Source organism: Leopardus geoffroyi, chromosome D1, assembly GCF_018350155.1.
Source record: "Leopardus geoffroyi isolate Oge1 chromosome D1, O.geoffroyi_Oge1_pat1.0, whole genome shotgun sequence".
Lineage (NCBI taxonomy): Eukaryota > Metazoa > Chordata > Mammalia > Carnivora > Felidae > Leopardus > Leopardus geoffroyi.
Window position 1 is genome coordinate 23,231,603 of NC_059329.1, and position 15,647 is coordinate 23,247,249.

Here is a 15,647-nt window from a genome sequence, read left to right on the forward strand (position 1 = left end):
GCCTCCCTCCCACTTACCCGGTGACTTAAGCACGCATCGGTCACCTGGGGGAGGATGGTCCCCGTAGTCTTGGGCATCTGGGGCCTGTCTCTTGGCACTGGGACTTCCTAGATTCCCAGTAGCGACTGTCTGAGGAGCCTGAGTGTTGTGTGCAGGTTGGAGTGTGGAACCCTGATGGAGGCCACCGTTCCCTTCATTTGGGAGAAGGAGCCTCCCCCTTGCGGCTGTCACCTGCTTTTGTTGACTCCCTGGAATGGAACACAGAGACCCGTAGCAAACCGTGGGCAGGGAGCCGTTTGCAGGGTTTTATCAGACGTCCGGAGGCTAGGCGGGGATTGGGCCTAGAGGAGGGTTCTGGCGCTGGCCCGTGGGCAGCACGGTAACCCGTCCCGCCGCTACCCTTTCTCAGGAAGCCATCCTGCAGCGCTACGGGGTGAAGGGGGACCGCCTCCGAGCGTACCTGCACTACCTGCCTTCCTACTACCACCTGCACGTGCACTTCACCGCCCTGGGCTTCGAGGCCCCTGGCTCGGCGGTGGAGCGGGCTCACCTGTTAGCAGAGGTGATCGAGAACCTGGAGTGTGACCCGGAGCACTACCAGCGGCGCACCCTCACCTTTGCCCTCCGGGCCGACGACCCCCTGCTCCAGCTCTTGCAGGAGGCCCAGAGGAGCTGAGTGTGGCCCAGGGGCCGTCCCCTGGGACAGGAACACAGATGTGCGGGCTGGGGGGCGGGGCGGGGAGGGATGGAGGGAGTTTTAGCACCAAGTGGATTTTTCCAAAGTGTGTTTTGTACCGGCTTATTTCTAGTATGTGAATAAAGTATTGGTCTCCTTCGGTGTGGACTGACGCCAGGGCCTGGGGAGGCAGGTGGTGCGAGAGAGCGGGGTGGGCAGATCCTGAGAAAAGAGCAGCCAAGTCGGGGGGCAGTGGCTTCAGCTGACCTGGGAGCGTGCCGAGGGCTTTCTGCAAATCCCTGGGAGCGCCATCCCTGGCGATTGCCGAGTCCCGAATCCGACAGCACCTCTCCCCGTCTGCAAGCCTTACTCCGCCATCACGCCCCTGTCCCTCCTTCCCATTTTCGACATCTTCCTAATGGTTTTCTGGGCCCACATGTCTGGGAGTTCCCCAAAAAAAACCAAATACCAAAACTCTCTGGAAATAATCTATAGAGGTTTTTTTTGACAGCGCTTCCTCTTTCCCTGCCCAGAATTGAGATTGCACCTCCCGTGTGTGAGTCAATCCTGCTGATAAACTTCTTGTTGACAAGGATGAAGGATGACCGCCTGGAAGTGGGAGGGCTTTAATAAGAATCAGATGAGGCAAAAGCCCAAAAAGCCTGCCTTTGCCTCTGTTACTCGGTCGGCGAGTCCCTGGCCTTGAGTTTATTATCTAGGCAGGAAGACAAAACAGACTCACATAGAGCAGCCAGGAGATCACATGCAAAACCGTATCAACAAGGGCAAAACGAGGCGTTTGCAGTGGAGGACAAAGCTCTGAGGGGCTCCGGTTCGAGGTGGGACCGGAGCGTCACAGGTCCCCTGTCCATAGAATCTGGAGGCCAGGAAGGGACTTCAAGGTGTCTGGGGCTGGTGGCCTGTAGGGAGCCTTCGGGTGCTTATCTGGGAAGGGTGACATCTACCATGGCTCCAGCAGCACAGGGACAGAGGCACGCATACGAGGGCACGCGGTTGAAGACAGAAGGCGCTTGTATGGGCACAGAGGACGGCTCTGTCACGCCGCTACAGAGGGGCTGGCATTGCTGGTTAGTCAAGCTGGGGCTGAAGGACACCAGGTTGCACCTCCTCAGGGGGCTTTCTCGGGGGAAACGGGATGTCGGGTTCCGCCAGGTGATAAGAGGGAAGCATAAGGCAGAGAGGGGCGGCTCCTATTCTGCAATCCCTGGACTGAGAAACAGAATCAGATGTTTATTGAACTCATGCTGCTGGCCAGGCACTGCCCCAGAGACTGGTAAGTGGTGAACAGACAGAAGTCTCTCCTCCGGGAGCCGACCTTCACCCCCTAACGTTACAGCAGCCCTAACGAGTCCTGAGCCTGTTGCTTTGTGAAGGAGAGCGGGGATGAGGGTCCATGAAGTGTCCTGCCGTGTAAACGTACCGTGTGCTAATGTTGCTTTATGCTAAACTTTGACTTACCGATCAACTCTTGAGCCAGACGGTATTTTAAGTGTTGGGAAAACAAAGCTCCTACCTACCCTCCAGGCTACTGGGGCAGACAGCCAAGGAACGTAGGAGTAAAAAGGCAACGCCTGGGTAGTTATCTTGAAAACAGGTATGTGAGACAGGCTCGAGTAAAAGCTTCCCCTAAGAAGACACGCGGGGGATGCTTTCAGAATCCCGACAGTGCTCGGCAGGGCCGCCGAACTGGAGCAAGGTGATGAGGGTGGTGAGGCCGGAGGGGGCTGGTTACAGGGAGAGAGGTGTGGCCCGCACCTTCTGCAGGTGGAAATGAAGGCAGCTGGTCTTTCTCTCATGCGTCAGAGCTGTCGTAGGGGGCGCCTGGGTGGCTCAGTCGGTTCAGCATCAGACACTTGATTTCAGCGCGGGTCATGATCTCAGGATTCAGGAGTTCGAGCCCCGTGTCGGGCTCGGCACTGACAGCACAGAGCCTGCTTGGGATCCTCTCTCTCTGCCCCTTCCCTGCTTGTGCTCTCCCTCACTCTCCCTCGCTCTCTCAAAATAAATAAACTTAAAAAAAAAAAAAAATCTGTTGCGAAGACAAACGAGGCGAGCAGAGGAGTGGAGGGGACGCGAACCCAGAGGTCCCTCCTCGCAGACAGAGTGGAGGGACCCAATCCTGGGAGTGTCCTCTTCTCCTGGGCAGATCAGTTGCTGCCGGTGGGGCACACAGGGTGCGTGCTTAGAGAAGACCAGCAGGGTCTACGGCCATACCACCCTGAACGCGCCCGATCTCGTCTGATCTCGGAAGCTAAGCAGGGTCGGGCCTGGTTAGTACTTGGATGGGAGAGAAGACCAGCAGGTGGCCGGTCCTGAACCAAAAAGGAGAGCACTCAGGAGCCTCCCAGGGGACAAGATCTCTAGCTCCCTGGGACTAAGCCCTGTGAAGGCATTCCCAGCCTTGGCTCCCTCGCCTGATCTGTCCCATCCCTCCTCCTCCCTCTCGGGTTTACTCACCCTTCCAGTTTCTACCAAACATCCTGCATGGGCCAGCACTGCAAGGCGCTGACAGGAACAAGAAGGTCTTGCGGGTCTGTACCCTCGGGGAGCATGACTCAGTGGGGCAGGGGAGCATAGGACGAGACAGTAGGTAAAGGCTGTTCTAGAGGGAGGTTCTAAAGGCTGTGCTCCTTTGTAGTGCCGGGAGGTGCTCCTCTGTCGGGACCGATTCTGCTTTCCGAGGGGAGGAGGGGGTCAGTTCTCCCCTGGTGCCTGGAGTAGGAGTCACGAAGGCCCAGAGGGCAGCCCTGCGAGCTGGGAGAAGACCTCAGGAGTTTGGCCTCGTGCCCCCAAAGGCCCCAGCAGGGGCCGGTGTCACTGTGCACAAGAGTGTTTGCTGCTCCTCTCCAGGAAACAGCTGGTCAGATGTGTGGTGAGCCATGAAATGGATCCTGCTGAGTCTCTTGTCGTATACCTATTCGCCCCTGTAACCACACGAGACTCCGTCTCACCTGAATCCTGGGGCCTCAGGCTGCAGGGAAGAACTGACGGAGTCAAGGGGCCCATCTCTCTGTTACACCTCACTGAGATCCCAGAGGGCCTGGCAGGACTCTTCTCTAAGACCCACGGTTTCTGACCACACATGAATGCCACTTCCTGTCGTTTCTAGGGAGTCTGTTCCCAGGGGCAGCTCACTCCACGTTGGGGCCCGTGGGCCTGAGGCAGGTGCAGCAATTTGCCACCCCCACCTGCACCCCCACCGCAAGGGCTGTCCCCTCCTGTGAAGGAGCTCAGTCCAGGTCTCTTGGTTTTCCGGGGGATGCAGAATTAGAGCTACCCCTCTCTGCCCCAGTTTTCCCCTTGATGACACGTTGCAGTGCCCAACATCCTGCCTCCCCTGAGAGAACTTCCTGAGCATGACCAGGGTTTCTCGGCCCCACCTTAACTATCAAATGCCACCTCCCCCCACCCCCCTCCGGCAGCATAATCTGTCCTGCGTGCTGCAAAGAGTGCCTTCTGTGTTTGATCGCATGTCCTCGGCATACGTGCCAGTGGTGGATGTCACCCTTCCCAGAAAAATCCTGGACACGTCCACAATTGGCTGTCAGCCCCGGTGCTTGGCCCACTATCCCCTTGGCGTGTGGCTGGAGAAGGAAGGAAGCAGTTGGAGGCATGACTGCTATTGTTTCTTGGCTCCTTTCAGTTTGCCTAAAAGTTTCCTCCGAGAGCAAAATTGCTGAGTGTTCTGGATTTGTCAACATTCCTTCATGAATTTGAGAAAAATAACAAGCTGGACACTGAGGGCCTACTCTGCATGTCCCTGCTGAACACCCATCCCCGTCCTGAGAAACAAATCAAGAGATAATTACATACAAAGTAATACTTGAAATTGTTTCTCTTGTAATACTTCCATATCCAAAACAGGTTAGCATATCTATTTTATTTCTAGCCAGACTGATGTGGGCCGGCCAACCCTTGCTTCTCAGGAAGGACAAAATCGTTATTCTAAACATGTATGTATAAAGTGAAAGTGTCTTTTTTCTAAGAGGAAGGTGGTGATAATGAAAGGTAGTCATTTTTAAAATACCCTCATTTAGCAACACACGTGTCGGCAACCCTGCGTTTATTGTATTGTTATTATTAGGAAAATTATATTGGATTCTGAAATCTACATAAACTTGAAGTTCCCATGTTTTAACCACTTAAAAAATAAACATGGACGGAATCTGTTTAGAGTGTTTCAATTCAATTACATTGCACTCATTAATTGCAAGGTAATTACAAGAGTGGCAAATGCCTTCAAAAAAGCAGAGGGGGCTGTGAGACCTTACGCAAAGAGACGCCACATTTCTAGGCTAAGCTTGATAGCAAAGGCCCGCACAATCGTAGGCCCAGCAGTTGGAAAGAGCATGGCTCGGCACGCTGGGGGGCCTCGACCTAAGCCAGCATGAGGCACGCGTGCACAATTAGAACGCCAGCCAGTTCTTCCTTCAGGACTGTGCGAGTGCCTAAGAGGCAGTGGGGTCTGATGGTTCCGTCACAGAACCTGCCCCGCACCCAGGTATGACCTTGGGCAAGTTACATAACTGCTCCTAAATTAGGAATGATAATAGTGCCCACCACGAGGGGTTTTGTCGGGATTCACTAAGAGGATTTTGTGGACGTAGTGGTCACTCGGTAAACGTTAACTATTGTCCTACTGTGAGAAGGCCCAAAGAGGACGTAACCAGAGATATTTGGGCTAGATATTAAAAAGAACTAACTGATCCGAAGGGCTGTAAAATCCTAGATGATTCAGCGGAGGCATAGCAACCGAGTGACTTTAAGGCAAAAAGCAAGCCATGAACGATCTGTGGTTAATTGATTGTGGCCTTAAACAGGCAAGCACTGCACGCAGTGACTTCTTGGGATCTCTTCCAGACTAAAGGTTCCTGGAATGCCTTGGCCTACTGGCAGGTTTCTAAGACTACAACAGTGATGTCCCCTGCTATTGAGAACCCTGGGAACAGCTCAGCTTCATGGTCCAGTCATATAAATCTGATAAAAATAGGAGCTGAAATACCATCCCAGAGTTGCTATTTTTAAAAGCATCTGAGATGCTGGATTGGGTTTATTTCTTCCTCACACGGCATCTTGCTGTTCCCTCCTCCTGGTGGGCAGGATGCTAACGTGGCACATGTGAGGGACAGGAGCCAGAAGCCTGTGAGGCACATTTGTCAAGCGGCAATGTGCCTCCTACCCACACCCGCGGCCTGCCAAGGAGGAGCCTCCGGGGCCAGGGCTCCCCAGCCCTACGTGCACCTGCCCCTTCAGGGCCCCTCGCTCCTCTGCCTCTTCCCTCTGCTACAGAGGCCCCTCTGGTTGCCCCAGCAGAGGTGTCCTCCAGTTCCTCCACCATGGAGACAGAGCCACAGAGCTAAAGGGAGGCAGAGGAAACAGGAACGGAAGCAGCGTGGCTCAGAGGGGGACTGGGACCCAGATTGCCGTCCGTCAGGTTGTCTTGACCTGAGCTTGGCAGAGCAGAGCCAGCTTCCGGGAAGAACCTTCCCCCAGGAGCCAAAGCCCTGCTTGCTCCATCACATAGCCTCTTGCCGAGCAGTGTCTTGCAAGGGTGCGAGGAGCTGGGAGGTGCTCAGATGGCTCCAGAACCCCTCACCTGGGGTCGAAAGGCACCCGATTGCTTCCCTCCTGCCCCACTGGTGATAAGGCTTCTAGGCAGCTAGCAAAGCATCTGGTTGTGCCATTAAGAAACTGAAGGGGAAAGAAAGATCATGAGTAAGCACATTGTGGCCGAAGGGGAGGAGTCAGAATTACAGTTGGCTTCTGGACACCGAGTAACCAGGCCCAGGACAAGCTGGGGGAGGGGGAGGAGAGGGGACCCGAATACTCTTAAAGGTTAGAGAAGGGAAGCCGCCTGCATAATAGAACGACACACACTTGCAAAGCACAAGAGCTTGACAGCAAGTTCCTATCCATTGCCTAATTTAATACCTTTAACTAAACACAGTTATTTCCTTTTTTTAATGTTTATTTCATTTAGAGAGAGAGGGAGAGAGAGAGACAGCGCATAGGCAGGGGAGGGGCAGAGAGAGAGGGAGACACAGAATCTGAAATAGGCTCCAGGCTCTGAGCTGTCAGCACAGAGCCTGACGCGGGACTCGAACTCACCAACCACGAGATCATGACCTGAGCCGAAGTCAGACACTTGACCAACTGAGCCACCCAGGCACCCCCTCCATTTTTTTTAGTAAGGTTTTTTTTTTTTTGGGGGGGGGGTGTTGTTTGTTTGTTTAGTAAGAAAACTAAAGCCATGTAATGACAGAGGCAGATTTGGGAATCAGGTCTCCAGGAGTGAGGGCAGGCCCTTCAGTTCTAGTTTCTGGCAGAGCGAAGTTTACATGGTTCACAGCAAGAACAGCAAACTGTGTTTAGATCTCGTTCATCAAAGAGTTAGCAAAGTTTAGAACTGGGCAGATTCTCAGGTCAGCTTGGCCAGACTTACCCAGGTGCTTCTGGTAGTTGCTCACTCTCTTTGGACCAGTTTTCCAATGTGTAAAAGGAGAGCCCCCTGTCCCCTGGACTTGCTCGGGGCAAGGACTTTAGTCACTGGCTTCTTTCCACCTAGGTTAGCTCCAGGCCTGGAGCTGACGTGCAGTAAGTAGCTGTTGAATGAATGCTTGCCTGACCAAGCCAAAGGCACCATTCAAACGTAATGATGTTAGACAATGGGGAAACGCAGGAAAAAAACACCTTTGTGCAAGGTGTGATTTAGGACAGAACAGTCACTTGTGGAAGAACTTGGAGGCCGCCTCTGTTAACCCAAGCCTTCTCCACTTCGCTCCTGCAGAGCCGAGCTTCCCGAGGCACCTGTTCTCAACAGATAAGCCCTTCAGTTTCATCTGCAGTGAACCTGGAGTTGGCACTTCTCCGAACCCCCTTTGCATTTACCCTCAGTGACTCATGCCCTGACACTTAGTCACATCCTCTCTTGCCTTCTTCTTGAACAGAAGTCCTTTGTAAGCTTTCTCTCCGTGGCTGGATGGTAAGCTTCTTGGAGACAGGGACTGGGTCTTAGACTTTCCCTGAAGCGCCTGGAGCCTCAGGCACCAGGCTGTTCACACTGGGGGCTCGGTAAATACCACTCACCTAGGAAAAGGAGTGCCTCGGGGGCTGGGGGCTGGGGGTCGTCCTGGCGGTGACTTCTGGACTGCTGTTTCCAGGTTTGATTGGGGATGTCTGAGCCCAACCAAGTAGGGTCAGGAGCCTGATGGCGACAGGACGCCTGACGCCTTCAGTAAGGAACAGAAACTGAAAGGCTTTCTCAAGGCCAAAATAGGTGTGCAGAAGAGGGGTGCAGAGAGCAGTGTGGGAGCTGCAGGTGCAGACTAGGGCAGAGAAAGGCCCAGGTCTCGGTCCAGGGCACCTCACTGCTGTGCCCTGGGGGAAGGGGGGGGGGAGGCTCCCGGAGCAAGGCCCTCCCTCTTCCGTGCCTCACTTTCCCCAATGAGGGAAGGACGCTGTTCACCACGTGGGAGAGCCGAGAACCCTTTGTTGGGTCTCATTGTTCCCAGGAGGGTGTGCGGAGGCTGCGCTGGGCACATCCAGCCTGGCGCCACTCACACGGAGGCAGCGCCCGCCGGGCTCTACCCTCACCCCATCCGGCTTCCCCTTCCGCCCCTCCGCGCCCCGGCCCCCTCCCCCGCCCCCGGTCCCGCCGCCTCCCCCCCCTCCCCTCCCCTCCCCTCCGTGGCCTCCGCTGCTCCCACACAGTCCCCGGCCGGCGGGCGTCAGCCCCGCCCGCGCGCGGCAGCGCCCCAGCTCTTCCTCCTCCTCCCCGCCCTTCCTCCTCCAGCCCGCCCGCTCCCCGGAGTCGGCTCCCCGGCCGTGTGCGCAAGCGTGTCCGGCCCCTTCCCCGCCCCCCGCCCGGGCCCGGGCCCGGGCCCCCGCCTCCCCGCAGGCGGACTTGCCCGCTCCCAGGCCGGCCCCGCGCCCGGGACAGGGACCCGGCGGAGCGGAGCCGCAGCGCCAGCGCCGCGCCGCCAGCCCGTGCGCCTAGCGGATCGGAGCTGTGCGCGAAAGTGCCGTGCCCCGCCCCGCTCCACCCGCGAGGGTGAGTACGCGGCGGCCGGTCCCCGTGGGGCCCGGGGCGGGGGGAGGTAGGGCGGGAGCGCCGCGAGGGCCCGGCTGCCGGGCCCCCGGCCCCGCGCCGCGGCGGCCGGGAGGTGGTCGGCCCGGCACGTGGGCGCAGCTCGGGGCCGGCCCGGGTGGGGCGGCCGCAGCCCCGGGATCCCTTTCTCTGGACCAGATTTTCGCGGGAAGCCGGTGCTCCTCTCTCCCTCGGAGTGAGCGAACGGGATGGTTCTCTTCTCCGGAAACTTTCTAGCCCCCACCCCTGCGCCCGGGCTGAAGAGACGTCCCCACCTTCAGCATCCTCTGAGCCAGGGTTTCTCGCACCACTGCCCCCATCGAGTCCAGAAGATCGGGTGGGCTGGCTTTGCTAGAGGTGACAGACTTTGCTGGGTCCATCTGTGGGCAGGACTCGCAAGGTCGCCCAGCAGAGCCCGAAGGCGGGGGTTGCTGGCTGCAGGCTGGCAGTGCCCGGGGATACCAGGTCCACCTTGTGGGGGGCCTTTGGGCCTAAGCCACGGTGCCTCAGAGCTGCTGGGTGGTGGGCAGTGGGAAGGGGTGGGTTTGCGGTGAGGGTGGGGCCCCAGGGTGCGACAGGACCCCTGGGCTCAGCTGTCTGCCCCGGGTGCCTCCCTGGGGCCCGTGCTGGCAGGGACCTCCTGGCCGGCCCAGGGTTGCCAACATGTCCGCCCGTGCTGCCCCCTCCATTTCCAGTCTTGGGGGGAAGCTCCGTCTGGGCCATCTAAGGCCTCATGTACTTCTGCTGCTTCACACGTCCTGAGGGCCTGGCTTGGGGGGCTGCTGCTGGAAGACAGGGGGGAGGGGGCGTGTAGGCAGCGTTCAGGTGCTCAACTGTGCTTGCCTGACCTCATGACCACCCACAGGCTGGCACCCCCACTGGCTTCTCAGGGAAGCCTTGCTTTCCACCACTGGAGGGAGGCACAGCGTTGAAGCCAAGTTCAGGCTGACTTATTCTTTGTAGAACCTTGGGAACGGGCCTGGTAGGGGCTAGGGTGTCACTAGAGGCACAGACCAATACTGCTCTCTCCCGAGCTGCGTCCTCCGCCGGGCCCTGGCCCTGGCATTTGCCAGGGCGATTTTAAATGTGTTGATATGTGCTAAGTGCTTTGAAAGCTGCCTGCACAGAGGAAGAGGTATGTAAGTGCTGTTAGTGATGTTTCTGCCACACTTACTCTGCAAAGCTGCCCCATACATAATTCCAGAGAGGTTGTCTGGGAGGCGCCAGCTATTGGGGCCTGGAAATTACCTCGTGGGGGCTTTTTCTCTTTGCTGGAAGCTGGTCTGGGCATACCCTCTGACCTTGCTCTGCTCCTGTCTCCACTCTAAACCCTCTCTGTGCCCTGTCCCTCAGCATCATTAGGCTGAGTGGGAGATCTTAGGCTGTCCCGTGGGTCCTGGGTTTCATCAAGCAGTTGTAGGAGAGGCAGGAGTTGGGGCCAGTCCTCCACCGACCAGTCCAAGTTGAGGGGTTAGGAGGGGAGCATAGCTGAAAGAATGTAGGAAGGGAAAGTAGGAATCGTCTGCTTGGACTGTGGGCTAAGAGGGCTTCTGTAGCTCAGGTGTGGGTTACTGCTCAAGACAACAGGGACCCCCTTTTCTGAGAGCAGAGACCCCGGCCATGGAGGCCGGCCGTGTCTTCTGGGCTGTCTTCTCTTTCCTCCCTCACCTCCTTCTCTACCCAAAGCACTTCCCACTCCTCAGAAACAGAGTTTTTTGTCCCCTCCACCTTCTCAGCCCTTTTAGGATCCAGTTTTCCGGGTAGAACCAAGAATCCGATCCTTTCTGGAATTGTAACAGATCTTGGAAGGGCCCCCCCCCCCCCCCCACACCACTACCACCCTCACCAGCAGGAGCAGAGAAGTTGGACCCCCTTTCTCTGTTCTAGTTAACCTGTGGTCATCCCGTAGTGACCCTACCCTGGCCTCTGCCCTGCATTGGGTGCCCCCTTGGACCCTATCTGGGCACATTCTATGGGTCTCGCCTCAGAGAGGCTGTCCCAGTGGAGCTATGAATTCCTCCTCTCAAAATGGCTCAAAAGTTTACACCCTCTGTCTTGGCGAAGGGGTCACTGTATCTTAGAATAATACAAAATGGTTCCAGCTCACAGGAGAGGGAGAGGCTCAGCCTCCTGAATAGGACCCTCCAGATCAGTGTCACAGAACATTCCAGAGTCTGAGGGTCAGGTCTACATATTGAGATCAAGGCAGGCACCAGAGCCCAGTTGAGCTCCCGAGCCCCTGGAGATGGGCCCTGGGCTCTGGAGGGTGGGGGTGGTCAGGTAGTAAGGGGAGGGCCCTCAGGAAAAGGAGATCACTTGCTCCCTCCCTGCGGACTCCTTAGCTGCCCTCTGGTTAGACATTTCTCCTGTGGCAGGCAGCTGTTGTTTCCCTGACCCCCAGGGCCCTCCTTCCTTCTCAAGACCTGGGACCTTGATCTGAAACTTTTGGTTGCCTTGACAAAACAACTAGGCTAGGCAGGTTTTGGAGCTGTAGTCACTTGTTCCTCCATCTCTCCTTGGTTGCCCCCTTCCCAGAATGCTCAGCACTTCTGCATATGCGTGTTCTGAGGGACCCTGGGTACGCTGCTGGCCACCCCTGGCCTCAGAAGCACCCCTGACCTCTACATTCCCTGTGTGTGTGTGTGTGTGTGACACTATTTGTGCTACAGATGGAGGAAGTGGTTGAATGTAGCTGTATGTGATGCCTGGACCCCAGCCAGTTCCCCTGGGGCCCCTGATGGGTACCCCTTGCGCCCAGCAGGGGCTGAACTCTGCCAAGGGGTTGTGTGGGGTCGCTTGCTTTTCAGGGTGTGAGGGCCATCGGTGTCCAGAACTGCAGGTTTTCGTCTGGTCTTGGCCCCTTGCCTGGGACCAGCAGACAGGCGGCTCCTGGCACTATCTCACTATCTCTGCCCACCCTGCCCCCTGCAAAGCTGCCTGTAGAAAGATGATGTGACTACTCTAGAATCCGAGGCCCTGGCTTCTGCCCAGCAGGGAAGAGATGCTGCTGCTGGGGCTGAGGGGAGGTGCGGGCCTAGGTGAAGCCCTCCGTGTCTACCTGGGCCTTGAGCGGGAGAAGGCCTGGCTCTGGAAGCCCAGAGGAGCTGTTATAGGATAGTCCCTTCCTCCTGCCTGGAGCTTCCCTCTGAAGCCCAGCCTAGTGGCTCAGGGGCTCCAGGCTCTTGCTTTCCTGTGTGGGGTGGGGAGGGTGGTGATGGCTGGAGAGGACAGGGACCGCTTTGCAGAGTGCTGGGCCCGCACACTGTTGTTCCTGCCTTGGATCCCACCCCTCCTCCAGGGTGTGGGATCCAGGGGGCTGCCGCAATGCCCCCCACCCATTCCCCACCTGCCCTGTGTCCTCTGCCCATGCAGCCTCTGTAAAGACCTCCTTAGGATAAAAAAGACTTAGCAGATAACAAAAGTAGTTACCATTTGTCAATCAAGCACTTTTTAAAAGCCTGGCCCAGTAAACTTACAAGAAAAAAAAAAAAAAGGTGCGCTATACACTTATTTAAATCACGTAAGCCTCACACAACCCTTTCTCTCAGCCCATTTATAAACGAAGAAATGGAGCCTGGAGAAGCGTAAACTGCATGGCCAGGGGTCACACTGCTCGGGGAGCAGCTGAGCGGAGACTTTGTATCTAGTCCTGTTTGGGAAACCTGCACTTGCCAGTTGAGTCCAGCACTGCTCCCCCAAGCTCCTCCTCCCGTTTCCTGTGATGTCTGAAGAGTCTCAGAGGTGTGAAGGGCTTTGCTCAGGGCCACAGTGTATCGGTGACTAAGGCGACCACAGCCTCCGCCTCCTGATTCCCAGCCCAGAGCCCTTGCGAACCCCACATCTCGCCCTGCCCATTTGCCCATGTGGCCCCCTTGCTGTGAGTGCAGGCACTTTGCTTGTCAGCCCCCTGTGGTCCGGCAGGGCGGGTCTGTCCTCTCTCCCTCTCGTCCTCCCTCCCCACCGCTGGCCTTCCCAGCCCCTCCTAGCCCCCACCTCTCCTGCTTTCCCCCCTGTAATTGCTTCCATCTGGCCCGCCTGCCGGCTCCTATTCCTTTGGAAATGCAGCGGCTCCCCCAGCTGCCGCCCACAGGGCTGCAAGGCCTCATCCGGCAACCGTGGCCACACGTGGAGATGGGGAGGGGCCCTACAGGTCCGAGCAGGGGGATCTGGGCCAAGGCGGCTGCTCCGGGGCCTGGCATCCCCACATTCCTGCCAGACAGGAGCACCTTTGCTCCAGGGTCCTTGCTTGACACCCGCCCTGGCCTGGCCCCGGCCTGGAGAGGTCCTAGTGGCGGGCTTCTCCTTCTGCCTCGCAGCTTCCACAGCCCCCTCTGCCCTTTGCAGGTGCACAGGTCAGGAGGAGGGAGGCCTGGCTGGAAGCGACGGCAGGAGAGAAGTGGGCACCAGCGCGGGCACGCTCTGGGGACGACTGCTGGGGGGTCCTGGGAGGGAAGCGAACAGGGCAGTCACGGTGGCAGAGGCTGAGGGGCCCAGGAGCTCTGGGCAGGTGAGAACGGGGATGACTCATTTCCCTTGGTCCCAGGCCATTGACTCAGAATCAGCAGAACTAGCAAGGAATCCTTATATTTTGTGTTGATATAGAATAAAACCTGCACATTCTAACAGTGCATTTGACGCTCTGTTGACTCCCTTGCCTCAGGCTCTGCCTAGGCTGGGTGGGGAGGAACACCAGCGGGGGTCTTCTGGTGTGGCCATCTGGAGGCTTTGGAGCATGCTCCTTCCTGTGGAGGGGACACGTTCCCTATCGTGGAAGATGCGTACGCATTGACCGGTGACCTTGACGGGGACAGGCCAAAGGAGATGTGGGCATAGCAGGAGCACGTTTGTGGCGTGGAGCAGATCTGAAAACTTTTAAGGCATTTTCTCACTGAGATTTTAGGATTTTAGTGTAAAGCTCCCGGAACTTGTCTGTCTTGTTTACTGCTATATTCTTCATGCCTGGAATGATGTCTAGCAAATAACAAGTGCTCAGTAAATATTTGTTTGATAAATGAATGGAAGACATAGCTTCGGTTTTCTGACTTTGTCTTCACTGCGTTCCTGTTTTTCCTTCCTCCTTTTCTTGGGGCAAAGGCAGTGAGCAGACAGGTGAGCTGTTGGTCAGAGAAGGGCCTGGCCTGGCTGCCTGGGGTCTCCCCCTCCCCTGGGGGTCTCTCTGGGCACCCGGGAGGCAGGCAGGAGCCCCAGGTAAGGATGGGCAGGCTTCTGCCCCCCTGAGGAGAGCAGGCCCCTCCTTCTGCCTGCCCTGGGCTCAGTGGGTCCTCTCCCTGTTCCTGTTTCACCTCCTCAGCCCAAACTTTAAGACCTTGCACAGACTGGCCCTAAGGAGCCTCTCTCAGGTGTCCTCTCGGGAGGCACGGTTCACCCCTGTTCTTGCTTCTACCCAAACAACTACACTTCTCTTCTTTCTCCATATTGGGTTTCCACATAAAATTCCCTTTGAAAGTAGGACAGAGGGTTTCTTGGCTCTAAACAGTTTTATTTGAAAGCCCCCATCCAGCCACATTAAGACTTTTTATTTTCCCAGGAGCACGCCATGTGTGTTCTCACCTCCTGGCCTTTGCTCTGGCCGGCCCCCCAGGTATGGCCCGGGTGCCCTCGGTAGCTATCTTCCTAAATTGCAAGTGTCCGTGGGCATCCAGCCCGAGGCTGTGCTCTTGGAAGCCTCCCCGGCCACCCGGCACACTGCCACCTCCCCCTGTGCACCCCGCTCCCCTCAGCTCCCACGCTGGCCACCTTGTGCAGGGACGGTGGTGTGGTACAGGGAGCCACGGCTTGACTCCTTTCCCGGCTGCCCAGCCGTGGGCCCGACACAGAGCCTCGGTTTCCCCCGAGGAGCTCACACTTCTGAACGAGAGAGCGTTTCTAGTGACATCCCAGTGCGCGGAATCCAGCACTCTGTGAATGCTGGCTGCTGTGTTTTCTGTGGTTCCAGGTGGGGCCCAGACACTGACAGGTGTCTCCCTGCCGGCCCAGCAGCCAGGGGCAGGCGGCCGGGCAGGAGCCGGATGGCATCCTTGGTCTCCTCTCTGTCTACTCCCCAGGTCTGTGACCTCAGGCAGAGCCGTGGCCATTATTCGTTCTCCATCAGCACATCTGTTAATTGGGCTAATAGTATCTGCCCCACCTCACAGGTCTGTGAAACGCAAATGAGGTAAACAAGCTGGCAGAGGCCTCAGAGGTCACCATAGGGCAGGATTGCGACTGCCTTACCCTGTGTCCCCAGCACCTGCCACCGTGCTGGCACACGGTGGCCTCTCAGTAACTGTTTCCTTTTGCAAATGAGGGAGCTGAGACTCAGAAAAGTAACTCGCTGGGGTGTTGTTGTTTTTTTATTGTTGTTGTTTTAGTAACTTGCCCTTGGAGGTCACAGAGTGTCTCTCCCCACAGGTAGGAAGGAGACTGTCTCAGGAGTGACCCCCGCTCTCTCTGCCCCTCCGTCCACCGCTGCCTCTGTCTCCTCCCTGTCTCTGAGGTCCTGACGTTATTCGGGCTTTCTGTTCTCCAGGCCCCAAAGACCCAGGACTGGGGAGGCTGAAATCCCCCGGGGCATGGCTGGAGGAGGAGCTGGTGGACTAGGACACCCCTGGAAATGTCCACTTCTGTCCTGCTTCTCCCAGACTGGCTCTGTCCTCCCAGGGGCTTAGCCAAGGTCTGGCTGGGGAGAGTGCGTTCAGGGAGACGGGGAGCCCGTCCTCCTGGGCTCTTGGGCCCTTCTCGCCACACTCACTGTCCCCCCACTCTCCTCTGGTCCGCTCCCGGGTCCTGTCTTTTTCTGTCTTTTGTTGACCGTTTTCTGCCTTCCTTTCTTCCCTTTTCCTCCCTCTCCCTTCGTGTCTGACA

The 15,647-nt window shown here is 57.2% G+C and overlaps 2 protein-coding genes and 1 pseudogene across 8 annotated transcripts in view; all 3 read left to right on the forward strand.

The window, feature by feature from the left end:
* Positions 1-1,164, forward strand: part of DCPS (decapping enzyme, scavenger) — a 46,369-nt gene extending 45,205 nt beyond the window's left edge. For 2 of the 3 annotated variants that reach the window (XM_045483410.1, XM_045483408.1), the window contains one exon: positions 410-1,164. In XM_045483410.1, coding sequence (XP_045339366.1) covers positions 410-676 — 267 coding nt within the window. In that variant the 3' untranslated portion in view covers positions 677-1,164. The remainder of the gene's footprint in view (positions 1-409) is intronic. The other variant, XM_045483409.1, reaches the window with a different exon arrangement.
* A 1,733-nt stretch (positions 1,165-2,897) lies between these two features.
* Positions 2,898-3,010, forward strand: LOC123602758 (annotated as a pseudogene).
* Positions 3,011-7,617: 4,607 nt separating this feature from the next.
* Positions 7,618-15,647, forward strand: part of ST3GAL4 (ST3 beta-galactoside alpha-2,3-sialyltransferase 4) — a 34,381-nt gene continuing 26,351 nt past the window's right edge. Inside the window, exon 1 of one of the 5 annotated variants that reach the window (XM_045483427.1) lies at positions 7,618-7,679. In XM_045483427.1, the coding sequence (XP_045339383.1) occupies positions 7,677-7,679 (3 nt within the window). In that variant the 5' untranslated portion in view covers positions 7,618-7,676. Of the gene's footprint in view, positions 7,680-8,527; positions 8,748-15,647 lie in introns of those variants that run through there. The other 4 variants (XM_045483426.1, XM_045483425.1, XM_045483430.1 and 1 more) reach the window with 4 other exon arrangements.